The following is a 27,286-nucleotide window of genomic DNA, read 5'->3' as shown; positions in this document are numbered from 1 at the left end:
CCCTGGGGTTGTGGGTTCGCGCTGCTCCTTTTGACCCTGGGCAAGTCACTCAGTCCTCCGTAGCCCCAGGTACATTAGATAGATTGTGAGCCCACCGGGACAGATAGGGAAAATGCTTGAGTACCTGATTGTAAAAACTGCTTAGATAACCTTGATAGGCAGTATATAAAATCCTAATAAACTTATTAATATTTTCCCACACAGACTCTGCCTATATTTGATATAAGTGCAAACTCTACAGGTACAAAATTTCTCTTTGAAATTTGCAGAAGTGAATTCTCAGCGGAATGTCCTAAATCTAAAATCAACCGTGAACCTTAAACTGTCCTGCCCTTTAGAGACTATGAAGTTCTATCTGTGGGTTAGAGGTACTTGTGATGGCTTGATTCTATCTTAATGGAAGTATACTTGAAGCAGAGTGTTTACCTCTCCCTTAATTAAAGTGCATTTTCTCTGCTTGTCTAGTGATGGTCCCATCTGTCGAATCTGCCATGAGGGTGGCGGTGGTGAAGGACTGCTGTCTCCTTGTGACTGTACAGGGACACTGGGGACCGTGCACAAAAGTTGCCTTGAGAAGTGGCTGTCGTCATCCAATACGAGCTACTGTGAGCTCTGCCATACCGAGTTCAGTGTGGAGCGGAAGCCAAGGCCTTTGACAGAGGTAGCTTCAGTTTCTAGTTACGAATATACTCTGAGACTTTGCATGCAAAAAAACTTATCCCACCCCTTTTTATGCTCTGTTGGCTTGCCTAGGATACTGGGGATCCTAGAGGATGGCCATGTAATAGGAGGATAGAAGCAGAAGGCATGATAATGGGGAAAGGGGGACTAGCAGTGTAGGGGATAGAGTGGGAGCGGGCTAGCCTCATGAAGTACATTGATATGAAAGCAGAAGGAATCAGATATATATTTTTTTTCTGGTTAGTTATTTGCTTTCATATTATTATGGGTGTAGAGTGGAATCCCTCCTGAGGGGGGGAATAGGGGGCAAGTAACTTGTACGTTACTCAACAGAGCATTTTGAATGAGAGGGGTATTTTTTAAGGTCTTTTTATTATGTCAAATCATTTTTATTGAAAAAATATAAACAAATCGCACAATAAATACAGATTCCAAAGGAAATGTGCATTCCATAAACAATAAACCCTATGACATAGCTAGTGCTCCCCTCCCTGATACCGATTGCAAGGACTCAGCAAAAACCAAACTTATCCAAGTACAAAAGAAAAATTAAGAGAGTTGGACTCTTATACTCCCCAATAAACAGCATCCTAATCATAAGAACCCCTATAATGTAAGTAAAACAGAATAAGAAAATAAACCCCTGCACACACACACACCCTGTTTACACACACACGTACTCATCCACAACCATCCACACCTGTCAATCAACCCTAGAGATCCCCTGCAAGACTGTGCTACCAAAGCCAAGTCTAAAAAGACTTAAGGACTAAACTCTTAGCCCTAGGTGCTAAAGATTGAATATAAGAATCCCAAATTTGCAAGAATCGTTTTCATTTGTAATTAAGACGAGCATGTCTTTGTTATAAACTCATCAAATCATGAAGACGATTCCGTCAGGCCCAGAAAGCAGGAGAGGTTGATTGCATCCAAACACCAAGGATTATTTTTTTGCCCAGAACTGCAGCCTTTCTAATCAGCAGCCAGTGTCTCCTGGTAGGTATACAAAATGATTCATATTTATCCAAGAGAAACCCTACCAGGGACAGCAGGAGGGAGTGGCCAAAGATACGTTCTAAGTATCTTAGAATAGCCCTCCAAAGGACTTTTATTTTAGGCCAAGACCAAAAAACATGGGAAAACAAGTTGGTGCCCTGGTGGCATTTAGGACATACTGGAGTATTTAGGGTCTATATATTGATATCTTTCAACAATTTGCAAACACCATCACAACCAAACATTGGTATCGGAGATGCAGCATTCAAAACACTTACAGGCCCTAGGGGCCTTCCCTCTGACCTGTCTTGACCATGTAGAAAGAGGAAGTTGTGTCAGAGGGGGCAGGATAGTTCAGAAGAAAGGCGCTGGAGGGCAGGCCATAAGCAGCCCATGTTTTTTTCATTGCTGCTGCTAGGAATCTCAAAAGATCAGTTTTAAGATAGACTGTTGTGGGGGGGAGTAGGGAATAATTGAGAGAGAGGGTGATGCTGAGCCATGGGTGGGGCGAGGGAAGTGGATATGTTGGATTGTGCCATAGATTGGGGTGGGGAGATGGAAAGATACTGGGACAGGACATAAGGAGATTATGCTGGATCATGAGGTGGGGTACTAGACCTATTATTGCTTTGTGTCTTCGGAGTCTGCCTGATTTGCCTGAATAATCAGTCAGCCCTTGGGTAGAGGGGAGTAGAAGCAGTAGATCAAATGCCACCTCACTCCTCCGCTCCCATGCCCGTTTAATGTAGCTGTTTAGAGTAGAATCCTAAGGAGAAGGAACAGTGGAAATCCAGTGATAACTAGGGATTATAGAAAGGAGGTGGTCCACTAGTTTATATCATAGGTGACCATTTATTTCTTGGGTTTTAGTTGTTTTTTTTGCCATTTGTAGATGCCTGTCAATGGTAAGACAGTAGTGAGCAAATCCTCTTTTCCATAAAGCCCTCTGGTTTGTAAGATACCTGCAAGGAATATACAGAAAATACATATTCTTTAATTATTGATATTCTGTAAGAGGAAGAGTGGTGAAATTGTTGCTTGGCTTAAATCGTGATCAAGGGGAGCCAATGCTAGGTGCAGTGACATACCTAGGGCATGTGTGACACCCAGGGCTGATCATTTTTTAACTCCTCCCCCCATGTACTATCTCTCCCTGCCCTTCACCCTGTGTTAAACATTTCTCTCTCTCTTCTCCATGCATGTCTCCCTCCCCTCCACATAAGTAGGATTTCTCCCTCTCACCCTTTTGTACCTCTTTGTTGCATCCTCCCTTCCTGCAGCCTATGTCCAACAATTCTTCCTCCTTCCTATCCTCCTGTGTAGCAGCTTTCCATCCCTCCCTCCCAGGGTCAGTTTTAGACATGCTGGGATGGGGGAGCAGGACAGAAATTAAGGAGGAGACTCTTCTTCTACCTGCCCGTCTCCCATCCACCTTTAAATTACTTCTTCACACACAAAACAGGCAGACCTGCACCAAATATAGAGCGATGGATCGCAAATTAGAAATAGAAATATGAATGCCAATACTGAACTGGAAACCACAAAAAGTTAAACACGGCAAGTACTTCATTTTGAACACAATCAGTGGCATAACCATGAGAGGAAGCTGGGCTCCCACTTTGAGCTTAGGCTCCCTCAAAATGAACATCTCCCTTGCTGTAGCTGGTAGGGATCCCCAAGCCTCACCAACTGACAGCCATCTGCTCCCCCTCCAACTTTCCAAGTTCTGCAGCTGGCAGCAATATTGCAGGGCTGTTGCTGCTGCCTTCCCGCCCTTCTTGGATTTCATGCATGCATGAAAGCAGTGGCAGCTTGAGGATATTTCCATTAGCTGCAAAGTTTGGAGATTTCTGGTTGCTGGACTGGAGGAAGATGTCTTCTGTTTGAAGGGCTTGGAAATCCCCACTAGCTCAAGTATTTATATATTGCACTCAGGCGGGGAGAAACTTTGGTGCCCATCCACTAATTTGGGGCTCCAGTCCTTCCCCCAAATCAGCTGTATTTGACTACGCCACTGAATACAATACAAAAATAATTGTGATTCACATATCCCAAAGCTAACATATTCCAGTTAATAAATTCAAAATAAAACAATTTTTTTTACCTTGTTGTCTGGACATTTTGTTTTTCCATCATCTTGGTTTTTCCATCATCATGGGTGGGACATGGCTATACCAGGATACAACTTACTTCGTCGGGACAGAGAGGGAAGGATAGGGGGTGGGGTAGCACTATACACTAGAGATAACATCAAAGTCACCAGAATCACAGATGTCAACTACACTGGGGAATCACTCTGGGTGAACCTGGCCAGAGGAAACGAAAAATGCTTGTATCTAGGTGTAGTATACAGGCCCCCAAAACAGCAGGAAGACAGGGATATGGAACTAATCAAAGACATTGAGAACATCACTTTACGCGGGGACACGGTTCTGCTAGGGGACTTCAATATGCCCGATGCTGATTGGAAGACACTTTCCGCTACTACCAGCGGCAGCAGAAGGCTTTTAACCTCCATAAAAGGGGCGTGACTCAAACAAATGGTGCTGGAGCCCACCAGAGATCAGGCGACACTGGACCTGATACTCACCAACGGAGAAAGCGTTTCAGAAGTTTCGGTAGGCGATACACTAGCCTCCAGCGACCACAACATGGTATGGTTCAACATCAAGATAGGCTTCACTAGATCAAACACAGCAACAAAGGTCCTCAACTTTCGGGGCACTGACTTTAAACGCATGGGAGACTTCGTCAATAGGCGCTACAAAACCAAGCTGAAACCAATAATGTAGAGGCTATGTGGTCAATCCTGAAATGCACCTTGCATGAGGCAACAAACCGCTATATAAAAACAGTAAGCAAACGACGGAGGAAGAACAAGCCCCAGTGGTTCTCTGCAGAGATCTCGGATCTTGTCAAGGAAAAAAAAAAAGCTTTTATTTCCTACAAGCATACAGGAAACAGGGTGGCAAAAGAAGACTATCTGACCAGGTCTAAAGCAGTCAAAGCGGCAGTCAGAGAGGCCAAGATTCAAACAGAAGAACAACTAGCGAAAAACATTAAAAAAGGGGATAAATCCTTCTTCAGATACATTAGCGACAGGAAACGAAACACAGATGGGATAGTACATCTCAGGGAAACAGACGGGACCTATGCAGAAACGGATTCTGATAAAGCCAAACTACTAAATGAATACTTTTGCTCAGTCTTTACTTGTGAGGCGCCGGGGACCGGTCCACAACTGCAGGCAAGGCAAACCTCGGAAGACCCGTTTCAAAATTTCAAGTTTACACCCAGCAGCATCCATGGCGAACTATCAAAACTCAAGGTGAACAAAGCCATGGGACCGGATAATCTACACCCCAGGATTCTTAGGGAGTTGTGTGATGTCCTGGCGGAACCACTATCCGTGCTGTTCAATCTTTCCCTAAGTACCGGAAAAGTCCCCATGGACTGGAAAACAGCTATCGTCATTCCATTGCACAAAAAAGGTTGCAGAACGGAGGCTGCGAATTACAGACCGGTCAGTCTCACCTCAATAGTGAGCAAACTCATGGAAAGACTTATTAAACAAGAATTAGATATGATCCTGACCGAGGAGAATCTACAGGATCCCCAGCAGCATGGATTCACAAAGGGAAGGCCTGTCAATCCAATCTGATCAGCTTCTTTGACTGGGTTACAAGGAAACTGGATATGGGGAAGTCTCTAGACGTCGTGTACTTGGACTTCAGCAAAGCTTTTGATAGCGTCCTGCACCGCAGATTGTTGAGCAAGATGACTTCGATGGGATTGGGAGTGATATTGACGACATGGGTCAATGACTGGTTAAGCGGTAGAATCCAGAGGGTAGTGGTTAACGGTACCCCCTCCAATACATCGGAGGTGACCAGTGGAGTGCCACAGGGATCGGTCTTGGGACCGATCCTTTTCAACATATACATAAGAGACCTGACTCAAGGGCTTCAAGGTAAAATAACACTATTCGCCGACGCTGCCAAACTATGCAACATAGTAGATAACAGCACCTTACCCGACAGTATGGAGCAGGACCTGCTCTTATTGGAACATTGGTCCTCGACTTGGCAGCTAGGCTTTAATGCCAAAAAATGTAAAGTCATGCACCTTGGCAGCAAAAACCCGTGCAGAACTTACACTCTGAATGGTGAGACCTTAGCTAGGACTAGGGCAGAACGTGATTTGGGAGTAATCATTAGTGAAGACATGAAAACTGCCAAGCAGGTGGAGAAAGCTGCATCCAAGGCTAGACAAATGGTGGGATGCATCCGTAGAGGTTTCGTCAGCCGGAGGCCCGAAGTCATAATGCCCCTGTACAGATCCATGGTGAGACCTCATCTTGAATATTGTGTTCAATTCTGGAGACCACATTATCAAAAAGATGTGCGGAGAATCGAGTCGGTTCAACGAATGACCACCAGGATGGTCTCGGGACTCAAGAACCTCCCATATGAGGAAAGACTGAATAAACTGCAACTATACTCGCTCGAGGAAGGTAGAGAGAGGGGGGACATGATTGAGACTTTTAAATATATCACGGGCCGCATCGAGGTGGAAGACGATATCTTCTTTTTAAAGGGCCTTCAACCACAAGAGGTCATCCGCTGAAAATCAAAGGTGGGCAATTTCATGGCGACACCAGGAAGTATTTCTTCACCGAAAGGGTAGTCGATCATTGGAATGAACTTCCATTGCAGGTGATTAACGCCAGCAGCGTGCTCGATTTCAAAAAGAAATGGGATATGTATGTGGGATCTCTAGCCGGGTGAAGTCTGGGGGTGGGTCATTAGCGTGGGCAGACTTGATGGGCTACAGCCCTTTTCTGCCATCATATTCTATGTTTTCTATTTTTCTATCTTCTATTAATTCTCTTTCCAGTGTCTGTTGTTCATTTTTATTCTTCTCTCTTGTTCCATTCCCTCCTTATGCCTGTCTCCAATGTATTGATTTTTTTCTTACAGCTTTCTTAACTTTTTATTTTCTTTTTTGCTTTTGTACACTCAAATCTTGCCCTCTTTCTCACCCTTCTTCTTTTAAAATTTTGAGCTACCTCTCAATTCTCCATCTCCTCTCAGTCTGTAACTCTCCCACTTCCCATCTCACTCTTTTCCCAGCCTCTTATTTCCTTCTATCTACTCCCCATTACCACATTTCTACCACTGTTCTCTCACTCATCTTGTTATCTCCCTTTTGATATCATCCACATGGCTCACCACTTTCAGAATCCCCCTCCCTCTCATAAGAACATAAGAATAGCCTTAGTGGGTCAGACCAAGCACAGTAGCCCGTTCTCACGGTGGCCAATCCAGGTTACTAGTACCTGGCCAAAACCCAAGGAGTAGCAATATTCCATGCTACTGATCCAGGGCAAGCAGTGGCTTCCCCCATGTCTTTCTCAATAACAGACTATGGACTTTCCTCCTGGAAATTGTCCAAACCTTTCTTAACACCAGTTACGCTATCCACTCTTAGCACAACCTCTGGCAATGGGTTCCAGAGCTTAACTATTCTCTGAGTGAAAAAAAATTTCCTCCTATTGGTTTTAAAAATATTTCCCTGTAACTTCATCGAGTGTTCCCTAGTCTTTGTAATTTTTTATGGAGTGAAAAATCGATCATCTTGTACCCATTCTACTCCACTCAGGATATTGTAGACTTCAATCATATCTCCCCTGAGCTGTCTCTTTTGCAAGCTGAAGAGCCCTAACCTTTTTAGTCTTTCCTCATACAAGAGGAGTTCCATCCCCGTTACCATCTTGGTCACTCTTCTTTGAACCTTTTCTAGCAACTCTATATCTTTCTTGAGATAAGGAGACCAGAATTGAATGCAATACTCCAGATGAGGTCACACCATGGAACGATACAGGGGCATTATAGCATTCTTAGTCTTGTTAACCATCTGTTTTCTGTTGTTCTTCTTCCCTCCCCCTTTGATGCTGAACAGTGAGATGGAAGAAAAAAGAGATGCTGCATCTCTCTCTCGCTTCCACCCCAGGCCTAAAGCATTCCTCCCTTCCATCTCCAGATCCAACTGCCCCCCATCCCATCTTTCCCCCTGCCTGCCTCCCTCCCTCCCCCAGGTCCATCATTGTTCCCTTTCTCTTCCCAACAATTCTCCCTTCAAAGTATCTCTTTCCCTCTTCCTCCACACCACCCTAAGTCCAATTTCCCTTCAGACCATTGCCCACCATTTCTTTCTCTCTGTCCCCTGTTTCTGGCCCCATAAGCTCTCCCCCACGCCCAATCTGGCACTTCTTAATTAATACCCCCCTTCGTACTTAAAAAATCCAAAAACAAACCCAGTTAGTCCAGGAGGCTTCCTCCTCGGCCCAGCATGTTCTCACCTCTCCACACCAGTCTGATGTCACCCTCACCTTCTGTCACGCTGAAAAAACTGTTGGCCTCAGCAGTAATTCAGCAACATTGCCCATGGCTCCCCTTCCTACTTTCCGTCTGCCATGGTCTGTTTCAATGATGCAACTTCCTGTTTCCGCCTAGGTGGACCATGGTAGTTGGAAAGCGGAAGGGGAGCCATGGGCAATGTTGCTGAATCACTGCCGAAGCCGGTAGTGATTCAGCGTGACATTGGACTGGCGCAGAGAAAAGAGGGAAGACATGCTGGGCCACAGGAACCTCACAGAGCCTTGGGGTCGAGCTGTGCAAAGGGGAAGTTCCTGGACCATGACTCCAAGGCTGGGAACACCCCCTCATGGCCTGCACCTGGGGTGCACCGCCCATCCCGGCCTTGGTACTCCACTGGCTTGGTGCACTAGATCGCCATTCCAAACACTGATCAAGTGGGCCACAGAAAACTTCATCACTGCCTGATATTTGGGTCAAGATCAGCACATGGGTTCTACTATGAAAGCCTTGTAGCAGCAAGAGGCCCTAGAGATGTTCCTTAAATATTTAAGGTCTCTTTTATGGGCACATGTAGTCGCACCTTCCTCTCTCCTCCTTAGATACCACATTAGCCATGGAGCTCAGAAATGAACAAGCAGCACAAATGGCACAGATAGCTGGATTATGTTGTGTTGTGTTGTACATAGCAGCTGTTCCCCTTTCTCTTTCTCAACCACTTCCTTTGAATTTTTCCAGCTTCAGATGTGTCTGTTGGTGCTTCTTTAGTTTTTCTTTTGGCCATATAAATTGTATGTATCCACAGTGCTTCCTTTGCAGAGGTCAAGGTACTGCACAACATTTCTGCTAATATAACTGTGCTTTGGACAAGAAAAGATTAAGAAACACTGCACTGACATATCATCTGAGTGTGCTACAGTCTTTGTTATACAGATGGACTTTGTTTAACCACAAGGGGGCAGGTGCTGAACGCACTTATGGAAAGATGGATTAAATGAGAAAGGTTGAAGGGAACACCAGGGGAAAAGAGTAGAAGACTAAACTAAACTAAACCTTAGGTTTGTATACCGCGCCATCTCCACAAGCGTAGAGCTCGGCACGGTTTACAGAGTTAGGAAGAAAAGAACTCCAATGAAGGGTTATAGGAAAGGAACAAGAAGAAAGAGAGGGACAAGGGTCCTAGAGAGCAGGAGGTGTTAGATTTTTGAAAAGAGAGGAATTTTGACGATTAAGAGATAATAACGATAGTTTATTTTTTATTTAGTGAGTATATGAGGATGCTGGGAAATGTGTACAGTAGGAGCATTCATTTCACAATCTTATACATGCTACAGAAAAAAAAAATAGAAATAGCATCACTTGAAGATTTGTATGCTCAAATGCCAGATTTCACAAAACAGAGACAAGAAGAACCAATTAAGGAGCTGAATGAAATATGTTTGCTTGTTTGTTTAATTTGATTAACTGCATTTTCATTAAACCAGAAAGGTAGTGTACATTAAAAAAAATTACATGAAAAAGACCGAGGATCCAAGATGGCCGCGGTACAGAGGCTCTGAGAGCGACACTTCTGAAAGCTCCAGTCATCTTACCATTTTCCCCCGATTTGGTGGCTTTGCAGCCCGATTCTCTTTAAGATGCCAAAGAGAAGGGGCAGGAGCGCGACTGGTGCCTTGCAGCGCTCTGATTTGCCGTCCTTTGATGAGCTGTTACGGCGGATGCAGGGAACAGCATTGTTCGCGTTGGAGGGCAGCCCGTTGGGAGCATCCGGTCAAAGCGAGGCTGGAGTTGTCTCTCCTGGGCTTGAAACTACCTTAAGCCCCGACATGAGAACTCCACCTCTGTGATCCCGGTCTACCAGTTCTCCAGGGGTAGAGGATACCCCGGAGAAGGAGGTACTTTCCCCTGAGGCAGTAAGAACAACATTGGAGACTGAGGAAGCAGTGCTCTCTGACCAGGGAGCAACTGCAGAAGAAGCCGGGGTAGGACAAGCAACCGGATCCAGCCAGAATCAAACCAGGAAAGCTTTTCCTCTCTGGACGGTGAGCATTTCTACACCCAGCAAAGGTTGCCAATATGGGAGAAACCAGCACAAGTGACTTTAGACTCATTATGGGATTTGATTGCAAATTTTACTAAAACTATCAGTCCCAATTTCCAATACATAGAGGGAAAATTGATTCAACATTCTAGAGAGCTGAAAGATTTAACCGCTGATTTAACTGTTTCAAAGGCTTCGATTCAAAAGCTTAACCAAGATATGCTTACGGCTAAACAAGTACAAGAGTCCCTAATTAAAGATAATATTAATCTCAGGAAGAAATGGAAACACTTGAAAATAATTCCAGGAATAATAATTTTATAAATTTTCCTAGATTAACTACGGTCACTCCTAGGGAAATGCTGATTGAAATATTGTAAGCTTCTGAGGAAACTCTACCACCATTTACTCAAGTGTATTACTTACCAAATAAAGCTGGGGCTCAATTGCAATTTAAAACATCGAATCAAACACCACTGAATGTTTCAGAAATTTTAAAAACATCAGACAGAGAGATAGCTGTACCCTCTACAATGGACAATGGTTGTGACAGTAGCTCTCGCCATAGATAAATATGATTATCGAGATTTTTCTTTGAAAACAAACAGAGTTTCTTGCATTAAAATACAAATGTTTCCTGACCTTTCTAGAGAAACTCAAAAGCGTCGTAGAGAATTCTTATTATTGAAACCTGGAGTCACTTCACTGGGAGCGACGTTTTACTTAAGACATCCTTGCAAGTGTATTATTTGCTTCCGTTCAGTTAAATATGTCTTTTTTGAACCACAACAGTTAACCGCTTTTCTGGCTTTGTATCAACAGGATAAAGAGGAACCAACAATAGCTCAATAGTTTATATAAGCTGTTCCTCACATCTCAGTTCTCTCTGTAATTTGTCCTCTTATTATAATATTCTTTTGTTCGCATAATGTAATCTTGGATCTATTTTGAGGACTTGAGTTGGTTAGTTGAAAAGAATTTTCTTTCTTTATTAATTTTCTTTCTTTTTTTTTTTTTTTTAAATCTAAATAGGTTGATTGTGATTGTGATTTATATTGGTTATAAGTTATATTCTTACTAACCTACTTTCTGTACAAGTGACTACTTGATGTAATTTCAAAATTTATAAATAAAAAAAAAAAATTACATAAAATACATTTAGGGCTCCTTTTACTAAGGTTCGCTAGTGGTTTTAGCGCACACTTAGCGCATGCTACATTGCCTCGCGTGCTACCCGCTAATGTCTCCATAGAGCTTGCGTTAGTATTTTTCGTGTAGCGCAGGGTTAGCGCGCTTAATGTGCTCATAAATAGAATATATAAAATACCTAAAATGAAATTAAGATCATAATTTAAACTTATCGACAACCAACAGACATATGGATTACATAATTATAAAATATTGCAGTAAGGAGATGGGATAGCCCAGTTGCACCCCATAGCTATAGCAACAACAGATAAGTACCTCAGCCAAATCAAAATAATGTTTTTCTTTTTTACACTTGCTAGATAATTTTAAATGCCTTAGGGGTAAGCAGTTTCCTGCTCAGTCTTGGAGTAGGTATAAAATGATGGGGGAGTTTTAAAAATATACATGTAATTTCCATTGTTAAATGGGATGTAGACTTGTATTTTGGGGCCACTTAGAGCATCTTTCCAAACCTAGAGCTCCTTTTACTAAGGTGCGCCAGCATTTTTAGCGCTCGCTAAATTGCCCCGCACACTAAACCCGCGCTACTTGCCAAAAGCCAGCTCATGTGCTAAAACCGTTAGCGCAGCTTAGTAAAAGTAGCCCCAAGTATGCATGTAAATGCCCGCCTTCTAAAATTGGTATTTACACGTATGAGGAACGACTGGGTAAGTTGCAGCTGTACTCACTCGAGGAACGCAGAGAGAGGGGAGACATGATCGAGACGTTCAAATATGTCACAGGCCGTATCGAGGTGGAAGAGGATCTCTTTTTCCTTAAAGGACCCACGGCAACAAGAGGGCATCCGTTGAAAATCAGGGGTGGGAAATTTCATGGCGACACCAGAAAATATTTCTTCACCGAAAGGGTGGTTGATCGCTGGAATAATCTTCCACAACAGGTAATTGAAGCCGGCAGCGTGCCAGATTTTAAGAAAAAATGGGATTGGCATGTGGGATCTCTTCATGGAGGTAGTTAGGGGGTGGGCCATTAGGTGGGCCATGGCACTTTTCTGCCGTCATGTTCTTTGTTTCTATGTATGTAAGCTACACAAACAAAAGATATCTACTTGTACAATAACTGCACAAGGCTTTTAAAATGTTCTCCATATTCTGTGAGCCCTCTCAGCTGCCTTTCCTGGATTCACTGGGGGCAAATACTAAAATGTTTTTGTATGGGTAAATATTTTTGCTGAAAAGGAGGAGGAATCTGATCATAGGGGGTGTGGTTTAAAGGAGTAAAATAAGAGTTTGTCTTAAGGAGAAGGGATGTGAAAAACAGACTTCCCTCTCCTGATGCCATATTTCCCACCTCCGTGCATCACCCTTTCCTCTCCTCACTGTGAATCTCCTTCTCTTTTCTCTTTGATGCAATGTGGTAAGCCAGGTTAGCAAGGCAAAGGGTGCCGAACAGCCACCATTGGGAACATAGCTTGGGCACTCCTTCTGTTACTGGCTGAGAAGAACACAGAAATGCCACTCTCTTCCTTCGCCTTTTTTGTTGAGATGGCTAGACAAAATCATGTGGCAGGTGCTGCTTGCCTATTCCCCCTGCCAGCTAGAGGACAGTGCATAGCAAGTGGGCAAACTAGATAGATTTTTGTGGATGATGAAAACTCTGACCCACCCCCCACCTAAGTATACTGATTGGAAACCACTGAATTAGCACATTTTACGGGGCTCTTCTAAATGTTTGGGCCCTAGACATGTGCCTAGTTTGCCTGTATCTTATTTAGGCCTGGATTCACTAACCTGCCCGATTGGGCCCGATCATGGCAGGTCCGATGAATTCAGGAACGAAAAATATGCAGATGGGGGCAATCGGAGGAACGCCCCCATCTGCCCCATAGCGATCCCCACGCATGCGCATCTGTAGATGGTCTGCGCATGCCCGTCTGAGACATGACCTTTTTTTTTTTTTTTACTTAAAACTTTTTTTAACTTAAAACTTTAGTTTTTAGCCCTGCAAGCCTGTGGTTTTAACCTGCTTTAAACCCGCAGGTTAAAACCATGGGCTCGCTGGGCGGGGAAGGGCGGGAGAATGGCGATGCGTCAGGAGAGATTCGGGGAAGGGCAGGAGAACGGCGATGCAAGATGGAGAGATAATTTTCCTTCCTAATATACCAAAATATTCTATACCAAAGATATCAACTACCAAAATTAATGAGATGTCATCAGATATTTCTTTAAAAGCCAGGTCTTTAAACTTCAACGAAAAAACATAATTCTTATTGTCCAAGTGGTGTGCCAGATTCTCAGCTGGTTTGTCCTAGTGGCACAGTATGAAATGGTTGTGAGACCTCTGTTTTATTTCCTTAACATCTCGACATGATAGTAGTACCTGTACAGGGAAACCTCTCACCCACATACAGTCATGTGAAAAAATTAGGACACCCCATGAAATATTCAGTTCTTGCTTAAGAAATGTTCACATTTCGATGTCAAATCTTTTTTTATTTATCTCTGGAAAAGAAAATGATGTAATTGCAGGTAATCAACACAAATTTTCCTTGATTTACTCACTAAACAAAAGATATCCACAAAAATGCTTATTCTAACTGAGGAATAAGTTAGCACACCCTACACCCTAATAGCTAATGTTACCCTCTTCGGCTGAAATAACTGCAGTGAGATGCTTCTTGTAGCCATCTACCAGTCTCTGACATCGGTCTGAGGAAAGTTTGGCCCACTCCTCAATGCAGAATTCTTTCAGCTGCGAGATGTTTGAGGGGTTTCTTGCATGTACAGCCCATTTCAAATCACCCCACAGCATCTCACTAGCCTCATGTGCATTTAAGTCTGTCCCTGAATCCTTATAAGAACATAAGCATTGCCTCTGCCGGGTCAGACCAGGGGTCCATCGTGCCCAGCAGTCCGCTCCCGCGGCGGCCCCCCCAGGTTCATGAACTGTAAATGATAGTTTACCTAAATCTTTTATTCCCTAATCATTTAATATTCTGTATAGTAACCCTCTATCTATACCCTTCAATCCCCTTCTCCTTCAGGAAATCGTCCAAACCCTTTTTGAAACCCAATGTCGTACTCTGTCCTACCACCTCCTCTGGAAGCGCATTCTAGGTGTCCACCACCCTCTGAGTGACGAAGAACTTCCTAGCATTTGTTCTGAATCTGTCTCCTTTTAACTTTTTTAAACAATTTTTATTGATGAAATCATAGAATACAACAACAAGAAAAAGAACAGAGCCATACAACCATTGTCATCCAGTTATCTTGAACTAAACTAAACAATACTTCCCCCTCCCCACCCTACCAAAGGACTAAATAATACACAGGGAGGACAATAAAGCAGCACAAAGACTCAATATGGGAGGACGGTGGACGTCTAGGGACTTTAGATTTTTAAAGAGTACCTTTTTATTTTAGTTCTGTGCCATATCTTGATTCTAAGTATTTTATTAGCATGTTCTTTCTGTGTTCAATTATAAGCAATACTGAGGCTTTGGATATGCCACAGAGATAATGTACTTGGGTCTGGTGAGGGTGGAAGATGAGAGACCCCTCTTGACTAATGATTTGTGTAGCGAGAGGTGCTTGTGGGAGGTTTCCCTGTAGCCCTGTTCTACAGCTGTTAAGGCACATCATCCAGGGTCATCAAAGACAGAAGGAGGAAAATGGGAAAAGAATTAAAAAAAGACACCCCCCACCTCTACTACCACTGTTGAGTACAGTTAGAACCAGCCTTTACAAAATCTATCTCTTTATCCTCTGCATTCTCTTCTTTAGTGGCTGAAGGATCCAGGACCTCGGAATGAGAAAAGAACACTGTTCTGTGACATGGTCTGTTTTTTGTTCATTACACCGCTGGCAGCTATTTCAGGCTGGCTTTGTCTTCGTGGAGCCCAGGATCACTTACAGTTTAATAGCCGGTTGGAGGCTGTCGGACTCATAGCACTTACTATAGCACTTTTTACTATCTACGTTCTTTGGACATTGGTAAGTAAATATGACCGAGCTTTTCTGCAGTCCATTTGATGATCAGTCTGGCCAATGCCACATAGGAGTGCCCATATGGACATTTTAACCCACCAGTGCCAAGATTAGCTAAAATTGGGATCCTAATACTGATACCTAAAGATTGTAATCTGTTCTGGTGTTTGGCCAAAGGTCAGCAGATGGCAGTCTTTAGGCCTTAAAAGTACTGCAGAAAGAAGGTATGTTGACATGTAACTGATTCTCCCCTTTGTTTTTCAGGTTTCATTCCGTTATCACTGCCAATTGTACTCGGAGTGGAGAAGGACCAATCAGAAAGTCCTATTACTGATTCCGGACTCAAAGAACACCCACTTCACCCAGCATTCCTTGCTTTCAGCAAAGCTAATGAAGAAAACCGCGGACGAAAGCATAGTATGAACTGCTAGCCTGGAACTTGTTTCTGCAGAATAAGCCGAGGACAAGGGGCGCAGGCTCCAGGCACCTTTCATTCTGTAACATTTAATCTGATCACAATAGAACAAGGTAATATACAAAGCAATGGATCTTCTGTGGGAAGAGATATATGAGAGAAACCATAACAGCATTAAGGGAACTGAGATTCATTGCCTGTTCTATAGTAATTACAGCACTTTTCAATGTTTGGGGTGGGGGTAAAGCTGCCTTTTTGACTGGCATTCCTTGGATGCATCTTAATTCCATATTGTAGGCCAGGCCCTGTTGTGTACTCAGTCCTTTGAATCTTGCTGAATGTTCCAGGATTGGATCCATGGGTCCAGTGACTGATTCACACGTAGGGTGTCCCACTGCCTTCTAATTTTACTGAATCAGGAGGTTCAGCTAAGCCTCGATGAACAAGGACACATTTGGATGTTGTAGCTTTGATTTCTTTGCAATATTGGCATTATCCCAAGAGTTGTTCCCTACTGAAATATATTTCAGTTCAGGTACCCCATAATTGGTAGGAAAGGGTAGAGATTCTTACCACCTTTTGTGTGTGCATTTCTTTAATTCCTTCTATATAAGATTATTTAATACTCCTTTTGTACGGTGCAGGCCAGGAAATGGGGTACAGTGACTCAAACTGTGATTTACAAGTTCATACAAAAATGCCAGTGATGGCACCATGGCTTCTCGAAACAATGCAGATCCCACCAAGTTTATTTAGAATTTTCTATCCCTCCCTATGGAAAACCTTCAAGGTGGCTTACAATCTAAAACATATTTAAAATATACAATATACAAATAATAATCAACACATAATACAAGACATAAATAAAAAAAATATACAAAAATAACATCAATAATATTCTTGCACCAATAATAAAAACTGCCCTGCACTGACTTGGGCACTTACCTGCTGGGTTTGCACCAACAATCAAATTCAAAATTATGCACTATCTTTTACTTTCTTGCAGTTTGCACTGCTTTTTGTATAAGTATAAAATGAAAGGAGAGCAACAAATATAGATTTAAAAATGGACTCTACAAGATTTTCTCAGCAGACCTAAATATGCCCTTGAATGCTACCTGGCAATGTGGCTAGAATACTTTGCATAGTTTAGCCTGTAGTTTTCAAAAGTGTTTTATCTGCAGAAATTCTTGTTCAGAATTTCCCCCATGCCCATGACTAGCATAAAAACACCACTCTAATTTAAACAGCTTAGTTTTTTTGCATCCTTGGTATGTGGCTTCTGGTTTGGTTTAGTTTAGGATTGTTAGAAGTAAGCTGTTGATGGCAGTTATGGATGCTAATTCCCCAAATCAGTGTTACATCATAGCACAATTCACTTTAACATAGCTACAGAGAAAATTTTGCTAATGGTTATACACTTATGAGGTTCCTAAAATCTGTGAGCCACTGGAACCTTTCTTTGCATAGGCTAGTGATGGCTGTCTGGCTTGTAAGATGCGACTCCTGATTTATACCACTCTGTGCAAAAATAGAAATGGTGCTTGGTTAATGAATTTTTAAAACTCCCTGCTATATCTCTCCACCACCACCATCTCCAGTCCTAAGAATGGCAGTGTTCAAAGGAACTTCAAGAGCAATAAGGAATAGAGTTCAAAAAAAGCAGTGAAAAATAAAGTCCAGCAGAAGCTGCTAGACTTCCAGGAAGAGGGCATTTCTATAAGTGGTTGGCTCCATTTAGAATCATGACAGCAGATAAAGGCCAAATGGCTCATCTGCAACATCCTCTATCTCCTCCTCTCCCTAAGAGATCCCACGTGCCTGTCCCACGCTTTCTTGAATTCAGACAGTCTTTGTCTCCACCACCTCTACCGGGAGCCTATTCCATGCCTCTACCACACTTTCTGTATATCACCTCTTAATTTGTCCTATGCCCTCTATTCCAGAGCTTCCTTTCAAATGAAAGAGACTCAACTCATGTGCATTTACATCACGTAGGTATTTAAATGTCTCTATCATATCTCCCCTCCAAAGTATACATATTGAGATTTTTAAGTCTGACCCCATACACCTTATGATGAAGACCATCGACTATTTTAGTAGCCTTCCTCTGGACTGACTCCATCCCAGGAACATAAGAGTTGCCAAACTGGGACAGACCAAAGTCCATCAAGCCCAGTATCCTTTTGCCAACAGTGGCCAACACAGATCACAGGTACCTGGCAAAATCCCAAGAAGTAAAACAAATTTTATGCTGATTATCCTAAGAATAAGCAGTGGATTTCCCCATTTTAGTTGCCTTCCTCTGGACCGACTCCATCCTGTTTATATCTTTTCGAAAGTGCAGTCTCCAGCACTGTACACAATATTCTAAATGAGGTCTCACCAGAGTCTTATACAAGGGCATCAATACCTCCTTTTTCCTACTGGCCATACTTCTCCCTATGTACCTTACCATCCTTCTAGCTTTCTCCATCACCTTTTCAACCTATTTGGCTACCTTAATATCATCACATACTATCACACCTAAGACCTACTCATCTTTCGTGCACAAAAGTCCTTCAGACCCTAAACCAGTGTTTTCAACCTTTTTACACCTATGGACCGGCAGAAATAAAAAAATTATTCTGTGGACCGGCGGTTGAAGAACACTGGGCTAAGTCCAGTCTCTACCCAATGTCCACCCCAGCCCCTGCCCCCATAATAGTACTAATTGCACCTTGCACGTCCCTTGCTTCATCTGGAAGCCTTCCCTCTGATGTTGCAACGTCAGAGAGAAGGCTTCTGGTTCAGGCGCAGGATGCCCGTAGGAGCCACTGCCTATGGCTTTGTGCACTGAATAAGTTAGGAAGAGGGAGCTGGCTCAAAGATAACACTGCATCGATTGCACCATGGACCGGCGGTTGAAGAACACTGTTTTGGGCCTGATGCACATGTTGGCTCTGTGGACCAGCAGGAAATTTCTGTGGACCGGCACTGGTCCATGGAATGGTGGTTGAAGAACACTGCCCTAAACTATACTGTTCTCTCAGGTTTTTACAGCTCAAATGCACAACCTTGAATTTCTTAGCATTAAATCTTAGCTGCCAAATTTCAGACCACTCTTCAAGCTTTGCTAGGTCCTTCCTCATGTTATTTACACCATCAGGGTGTCTACTCTATTGCGGATTTTGGTATCATCCGCATAGAGGCAAATCTCACCTGATAGCTCTTCAAAAAATTGCTTACAAAAACGTTAAAAAGAACAGGCCCAAGAACCGAACCTTGAGGCACACCACTGGTAACATCCCTTTTCTCAGAGTGATCTCCATTGACCACTGCCCTCTTTTGCCTTCCACTCAACCATTTCCTGACCCAATCCGTCACTTTGGGGCCATACTGAGGGCACCCAGTTTATTTATTAGACACCCATATGGAACACTGTCAAAGGCTTTGCTAAAATCTAATTCTAGAGCAATGTGTCTATTAGTCCTGAACACAAGGGTTATGCATCTGAACCCGTAAGTTGCTTGCAGAATGAAATCACTCATATTTCAACTCTACCTTTTTCCCAGCAGGCTTGCTTCTGCCCCCTCAGTTTTTCTTCTGCAAGCAAGTTGCTCAGATGTTTCTGATCTGCTCTGCAGTTTTTAGTTGTTGTGTTTGTTTTGTTTTTTTGGGGGGGGGGTTCCTGTCTTTTTAAGTTGGAGGCACGGTGCCTAGAGGTTTCCTCTTGTTAGGACCTCTGCCTGGAAGAAGACGCAGACTTACGCAGCAGAAGTACGTCACTGGTCGCGTCGAGATGGAAAACGATATATTCTTTCCCAAGGGACCCTCGGTCACAAGGGGGCACCCCCTCAAACTCAGAGGGGGGAAATTTAGTGGTGACACAAGGAAGTATTTCTTCACGGAAAGGGTGGTAGATCACTGGAACAAACTTCCGGTGCAGGTGATCAAGGCCACCAGCGTGCTTGATTTTAAGAATAAATGGGACATACACGTGGGATCCCTACGAGGGTCAAGTTAAGGAACTGGGTCACTAGCACTCAATGGGGTGGGTCAATAGAGTGGGCAGACTTGATGGGCTGTGGCCCTTTTCTGCCGTCATCTTTCTATGTTTCTATGAAGTCTGCTGCTAGCAAGATCTGCCCTCGGGGACACCTGTCTAGCCAGCCTGATGTAATATTTTTGGAGTTCGGGCACCATCCCCTGAGAAGCAACTTGCAACCCTGATTTATCAGAAGCTTCCGTATACAGTTCAAACTCTTCTTACTGACCTACAAATGTATTTACTCTGCAACTCCTTAATATCTCTCCCTATACCCCACCTCCAGAACTCTCTTCTCTGGGTAAGTCTCTCGACTGTGCTCTTCTCTTCTACTGCCAACTCCTGACTCCGCCCCTTCTGCCTTACTGCACCCAATGGGGAACCCATAGACATCATTTACCTCGATTTTCAAAAGGCTTTCGACAAGGTGCCACATGAAAGGCTGCTTAGGAAGCTGTGGAACCACGGGGTGGGAGGGGATGTGCACAGATGGATCAAGCACTGGTTGTCGGGTAGACTGCAGAGGGTCGGAGTGAAGGGCCAATATTCTGACTGGCGGGGAGTCACGAGCGGTGTGCCACAGGGATCGGTGCTGGGGCCGTTACTCTTCAACATATTTATCAATGACCTGGAAAAGGAGGCAAAGTGCGAGGTTATAAAATTTGCAGACGATACCAAACTGTGCGGTAGAGTTAGGTCCAGGGAGGAGTGTGAGGACCTGCAAAGGGACCTGGACAAGCTGGAAGACTGGGCAAACAAATGGCAAATGCGCTTTAACGTGGAAAAATGCAAGGTCATGCATATAGGGAAAAAGAACCCGTTGTTCAACTACAAATTGGGGGGGGGCATTGTTGGGAGACAGCAGACTTGAGAGAGACTTGGGTGTGCTGGTGGATGCATCACTGAAGCCATCTGCACAGTGCGCAGCAGCCTCGAAAAAAGCCAACAGGATGCTGGGCATCATAAAGAGGGGCATAACAACCAGGACGCGGGAAGTCATCATGCCATTGTATCGAGCGATGGTGCGTCCACATCTGGAATACTGCGTTCAGTATTGGTCGCCACACCTCAAGAAGGACATGGCGGTACTTGAGAGAGTCCAAAGGAGAGCAACGAAACTGGTAAAAGGGCTGGAACACTGCCCATACGCCGAGAGGTTGGATAGGCTGGGGCTCTTCTCTCTGGAAAAAAGGAGGCTCAGGGGAGATATGATAGAGACCTTCAAGATCATGAGGGGCATAGAGAGGGTGGATAGGGACAGATTCTTCAGACTGAAGGGGACAACAAGTACAAGGGGGCATTCGGAGAAACTGAAGGGAGATAGGTTCAAAACAAATGCAAGGAAGTTTTTTTTCACCCAAAGGGTCGTGGACACTTGGAATGCGCTACCGGAGGAAGTGATCAGGCAGAGTACGGTACAGGGATTGGACGGATTCCTGAGGGATAAAGGGATCGTGGGATACTGAGAGAGGTGCTGGGATGTAACACAGGTATAGAAAGCTAACCAGTCGTGCATGGGAAGATAGGACTTCAATGAGAAACCAAGGTGGCAAGGGAGCCCCTTCTGGTGATTCAGACAGGTCGTGACCTGTTTGGGCCGCCGCGGGAGCGGACTGCCGGGCAGGATGGACCTATGGTCTGACCCGGCGGAGGCACTGCTTATGTTCTTATGCCTGAAGCAACCTGCCTGAATCAGTACACCAAGCTCTATCTCTGGCAGTATTCAAATCCAGGCTCAAAGCCCACTGTGGCTGGAAAAAGGGCTCTTGTATGTGTTTCCCCTATGGTCCATGCTAGGATGATTCATCTGCAGGATTGTAAGTCATCCAGAGTTGGTAGTCCTATTGGCCCCCAATTGGCCTGAATTCCGACCTAGTTCATCTCCAGAGGGATGAAGGCCTCAGACTGCTGGTCCAAGTGGATCTTCTCACTCAGGGACCTGTCCCTATCGAGAATCTGAAACACTTTGGATTTACAGCATGGCTCTTGAGCAGGCTGCCCTGATGAACAAGGATTACTCAGACGTGGTTGTTTCAACCCTGTTTAGAGCTAAGAAGTCATCGACAATAGCAGCCTATGCCAAGACCTGGAAGTCCTTTCAGCACTGATGTGCTGTGGATGATGTAGAGCTCTTACGAACTCTGATTTTGGTAGTTCTGGACTTTTGCAAGAGGGACTTTAGAAAGGTTTGTCGGTTAGATGATTGAAGGTTCAGATAGCAGGCCTTTTCTGTTTCCAAGCTCAGGAATAAAGAGGCTCTCTGGCCTCTTACCTAGATACCACCCGGTTCATTAGAGGGGCTCTTTGGTTGCCCCCTCCAGTGCACCTCCCTTTCCCTTCTTGGGATTTTAACACCGTATTATAAGGTCTTAATAGAGCTCCGTATGAGTCCTTACGGGAGACTTCCCTTCTGGATCGTACAGTCAAGATTGTGTTTCTAGTGGTGATTACATTGGTGAGACGAATTTCCGAGTTACAAGCTGTCCTGCAAGAAACTGTTCCTTAAGTTTATGGAAGCAGGGCTCTCCTTGCACATGGTTCCATCCTTCTTACCAAAAGTAGTCTCGTCCTTCCACGTCAATCAAGAAGTCTACTTGCCCACTGTTCACCCTAAGGGGACTAAGAAAAAGGATAAAGTATTGCATTTGTTGGATGTCAAGTGAGTGCTTCTTCAGTACCTCAAAGTTACCAATGAGTTTCGAGTTTCTGATCATCTTTTTGTTCTGACCAGTCATGCCAAGAAAGGGAGGCTGGTGTCTAAAGCCTCCAGATGGATTAAAATGGCCATTTCCTCTTCATATGTGGGCTGTGGTAAGCAGCTGCTGATTGCATTGAAAGCGCACTCACTAGAGTCGCTAGCTCATGGGCGAAGACTTGAGCAGTTTGGCCCAAGGAAATCTGTAGAGCAGCTATTTGTTCTACCCCTCAAACCTTTACTAGATTCTATAGGGTGGACGTAGCAGCCAGTAAAGATGCCGTTTTCGGTCCTCCATGTTGAAGGCAGGCTCACCCTAGACTCCAGAGACTGCTTTGTTACATCCCCAGCGTACCACTAGACACGTTGCCATAGAAAGAAAGATTAGGCTTTTACCTCGGTAATCTTCTTTCTTGTAGATGTGTCTAGTGGTCTTGAAGCCCCGCTTTGTCAGTGGGTTTCACCTGCCTTCTGCCTTAAGATCAGTCCAAATTTGGAGAATTCTGTTTTTCAGATGAACTGAGAGGATATTAAAAAAAGAAAGAAAAACACTCAAGAACATAAAGTCAGGTTTAAGACTCTGCTTGATAGCAGGACATGACAGTAGCTACAAGCTCTATATAAGACAAATGCTTTTTGCACAGTTTCTATACCTGTCTTGATCAGTTACTTGAATGCTATAATGTTAAGAGAGATTTTTGTTACAGAGCAGAATTGAATTGTAGTGTTAGGGATTTTTCTCCTTTTCTCTCCTTCCAGTTATGTCTGTCATTACTGTGCTATTTGATCGCTTTTGTACAAATTGAGGGGGCAGGAGTAGCTCCCTGGGAAAGAGGCAGCGTTCAAAAGGTGATTGTCAGCATTCTGCAAGCAACTAGTATTCAGGACCACTAGACAATCTACAAGAAAGAAGATTATCGAGGTAAGAACCTAATCTTTCTTTCTGCAAGACTTATACCTGCTACAAACAATCCAGTACACGGTTGACATTTTCTGTAAGCAAATGGGATAGAATTTCAAAATTTTATATTAAACTTCATTGGCTGCCAATGGAGGCCAGGATTTTATTTAAATTTTCATGCAGGTTATGTAAAGCCCTCAAAGCAAAAAGCCCAGAATATATTTTGTCTCATTCTGAGATTACAGCTCTTATCAATAATAGAAGATTTTATAACTGCCCTCACTCATTCCCATCTATAAAAAGTGTAGAGAAATGGAAAATTCATAAAAAATTTCTTGCTTTTCAAGCACCAAAGATAAGAGCATAATAACATAAGAATTGCCGTACTGAAACAGACAGAAGGTTCATCAAGCCCAGTGACCTGTTTCCAACAGTGGCCAACCCAGGTCCCTAGTACTTAGCTAGATCCCAAGTAGTAAAACAGATTTTATGCTGCTTATCCTAGGAATGGATTTCCCCAAGTCATTTCAATAATGGCCTATGTACTTTTCAGGAGGAACTTTAAAACTGTTATTTAAGAGATTCATTCAACGTAAGCTCAAAGGGCTAATTTTTGTAATTCCCAAGAAATTGTCTTGATTTCTTCAGATATTGTAAACCGTTTTGAACTTAACAATCAAAGGCAGTATATAAGGATAGTGAAACTATACTTTCCCTGCTGGCATTTATACCTGCTCCAAATCACATATGAGCGTCAGCTTTTTGCTTGTTTGGACTGGGTTTTGGAGAAGTGATTGAAGTGTGCTCATCTCTCTAGAGTAACCACCTCAAAAATGTAAAAAAAAAATAATAATTGAGTTTGAAGCTTTGCTTTAATTGGTTCCCTTTGTATATAAAGCAATATCCTAATGGTTAGAGCAGAACCAGAGAATCTCGGTTCAGGTCCCACCGTGGCGCCTTGTGATTCTTGGGCAAGCCTCAGATATAAACTTACAGGTCTGTATTCAGCCAATGCCAGTAAGCATTTTTCTAAACACTGACCACAGCTGATTTAACTAAACTTGGATCTTCAGTGGCAGGTCATATCTGGGCACCAGCATTGAATATCCCAGTGAGTGGAAATACCCAGCAGATATGGCCAGTATTCAGTGCTTTACCCGCTTAGCTAACCAGGCAAAGTTATGACTGCAATTTACACGGTTCTGCTTGTCCAGTTAGCTATGCAAGCACTAGCACAGAATATCATCAGTGCTTATATAACTTCTGGGATGTTTGGGCAGTTCTGTAACAGAGCACTGTCTGTTTAAACATTGTTGAATATCTGCCCTTTAGATTGTAAGCCCTCTGGGAACAGGAAAATACCTACTGTATCTGAATGTAGCTCGTTTTGAAGTACAACTGAAAAAAAAGCATGAGCTAAGCCCAAATCTCCTCTTGCTTTTCCCCTTTCCTTGGATGTGCAATTTTGCAAAACCCAGAAGTTAAGACTTGTAAATGTTTGCACATGCGCATATATTTATTAATGTATAAGAATTACAACCCAACAGTCAAGGACTTCTAAATGGGTAACATAGTCACTTTTGAAGTAATCCATAGAAATAGACAAACATTGAACACCCAAAACAGCAACGTAGAACTAAAATTCGAGGTAAAATTAACACACACACCCTTTTTACAAAGCTGCGTTAGGCTTTTTTATCACTGGCTGCAGCAGTATTAGCTCTGATGCTCATAGGTATTCTATGAGCGTAGGAGCTTAGTATCACCGCGGACAGCGATAAAAAAAGCCTAACGCATTTTTGTAAAAGGAGCCCAAAGCTAGCAAAATCTGCTGTTTATTCATATAATTGCTGGCACTTTATGCGTACAAAGTACCAGGTGATGCCAGTGTTTTTTATGTGAAATTTTGTCAATAAAATTATATTCTTATTGTATGTGCCACTACAATACGTATATGTTTTATTGCAGCCTTATACGTGCTTTGCGTACTGTGTGTTCATTGAGCCTTTTATAAGCAAATTGTGAATGTCCTGGCTTAGACATACCTCTTCCTACCTAGATATCCTATAGAAATTAGACATCATGTATATTGTATAAAACTGAGTTCTATATATGTGCTCTAGCTTCTGAGCTTATTTTAGGGCCATGTGCAATGTATGATCGAGGCTTTCCTAATATTGTATATCAAGGGCCTGAAATATTTTTTCCTTTATATTTGGTGCAATTTAGCTGTAGTTGGAAGTGTAGCAAACTACTTAGCTATCATTTTCATGTACCATCTGCCCTTCCTTGCAGTTGGATAAAAGTGGGGTTTCCTGGCCTTCCACAATTTGTATATCTGTTGAAAAGAAATGCCAAGGAAAATTCTCTTGAAAGCAGAAAGTGAGTGAGGTTATTGCTACTGATGAATTAATCTTCCTGCTAGTACTTCAGAGTCGGTTTTAGACAGCTTGGGACATACACAGTATCCTGAATATCTAAAGTATTTCTCATTGTTGTAATGGTCTTATGGTACAATTTAATAACTTGTGTTCCAAGTCCTTACATACCAAAAATCTTTGTCTCCATGCCAGCCATCTTTTGTTGTGTGCTGTGAAACAATTTCGAGGGTATTTGATAAAACAGCTGAGCATAAAAGAGGGAAGTTTCCATCACTGCAAATGTAATTCACCTGGGGAGCTTGTGGACACAAGAACTTGTGAAATCAAGTTATATACTAAAAGATGTGAAAGGGTATTAAAAATAGTCAGTTAAGAGGCTGTTTAACAAGCCACATATACCCTGTTTTTAAATGTATGTTTGGTTTTGTAAACATGTACCAAATGTGAACTTGGGACTAGATGCACTAAAGATAGCGACCGATTCTCTAGCAGCGATCGATGCACTATCAAGTTTGCATGCAAATGCGACTGATCAATCACTCAGTGAGCGATTGACACATGCACAGAGCCCTAACAGCAGTGACAGGGGAAGCCCCCCCCCATTGGCAGCGAAAATGGCAGGAGGGATGCCTACTTCCTCCTGCCAATATGACCCCCCTCCACGGCAGTGATGTGGCAAGAGGAATGGCCAATCCCTCCTGCCACCAGAGGTCCCCTGCCACCCAAAAACAGTGACAGGAGGGATGTCCACTCCATCCTGCCACTGGATGTCCCCACCTCACCCCAAACCTCCTTCTGAACCTCTGACATTGGAAGCAGGAAGCTCGCACAGAGGCTCCTGCTTCGGCCACCAGTCCCAAATGATGCACCTTCCCCTCCGGGTGCATCATGTGATGCACGTAGAGGGGCCTGATTGGTTCAGTCACCTAAGGCCCCTTCCTTAGGCATCTGAGTCAATCAGGCCTTAGACATCTCCCTCTGTATCCAGGATACTAAGGGAGGAGCCTGAGGGAGGAGCCTAAGGCCCTGACTGCTCAAGCCAATTGGTCAAGCCAATCAGGTCCTTAGGCTCCTCCCTCAGTATCCTTAGGTTTATCAATGATCGCTGACTTTAGTGCATCCCCCAGTTGGATTGCGGATGCTAGGTTGGATGATGTGACCCTGTGTGGCAGATCTGTTTATAATGCTAGATGGTTCAGAGAAGCTTCTTGTGTTTTAATTATCTCATCAGAAATTAATATCTCACTAGTAGCCCTATTGTTCAGTGCCTAGCTACCTGTTTACTAAGTTATTTTAGCCCAGGAAATGTTATACTACTAATAAATCCACAGTTCTGAAAGAGAAGTTAAACTCCGGTACTGTAGCATGTGAAAAGTTTTTAAGAGCAATAATACCTCCAGTCAAACAGAGTAAGTATCTGTTTTAACTTAACTGTCCTACCAGATCAGTTCAGAACTTGTGGATGTTGCACCCATCAGCTAGCAGGTAGAGATAAGAAAATATAGAATTTTGCTGTTCCCTTTAAAGACATTGTGTAGCTCCAACACTTCAGTATTTTTATATCTTCAGCAGGTGAAAGGTGGTCTACAGCAGTGTTTTTCAACCTTTTTACACCTATGGACCGGCAGTAATAAAAT

The 27,286-nt window shown here is 43.4% G+C and overlaps 1 protein-coding gene across 2 annotated transcripts in view; it reads left to right on the top strand.

The window, feature by feature from the left end:
• The window catches only part of MARCHF2 (membrane associated ring-CH-type finger 2), an 85,138-nt gene that overhangs the window by 46,878 nt on the left and 10,974 nt on the right, over window positions 1–27,286 (top strand). The window contains exons 3-5 of one of the 2 annotated variants that reach the window (XR_004540317.1): window positions 466–661; window positions 15,027–15,236; window positions 15,495–15,758. Coding sequence is in view for 1 of the 2 variants with exons in the window: in XM_033954405.1 (XP_033810296.1) it covers window positions 466–661; window positions 15,027–15,236; window positions 15,495–15,653 (565 nt within the window). In the remaining variant the exon portion in view is untranslated. Of the gene's footprint in view, window positions 1–465; window positions 662–15,026; window positions 15,237–15,494; window positions 17,454–27,286 lie in introns of those variants that run through there. The other variant, XM_033954405.1, reaches the window with a different exon arrangement.

This window comes from Geotrypetes seraphini, chromosome 8 (assembly GCF_902459505.1).
Source record: "Geotrypetes seraphini chromosome 8, aGeoSer1.1, whole genome shotgun sequence".
Lineage (NCBI taxonomy): Eukaryota > Metazoa > Chordata > Amphibia > Gymnophiona > Dermophiidae > Geotrypetes > Geotrypetes seraphini.
The sequence above is the reverse complement of the archived record's forward strand: the minus strand, read 5'-3'. Positions and strand labels throughout refer to the sequence as shown.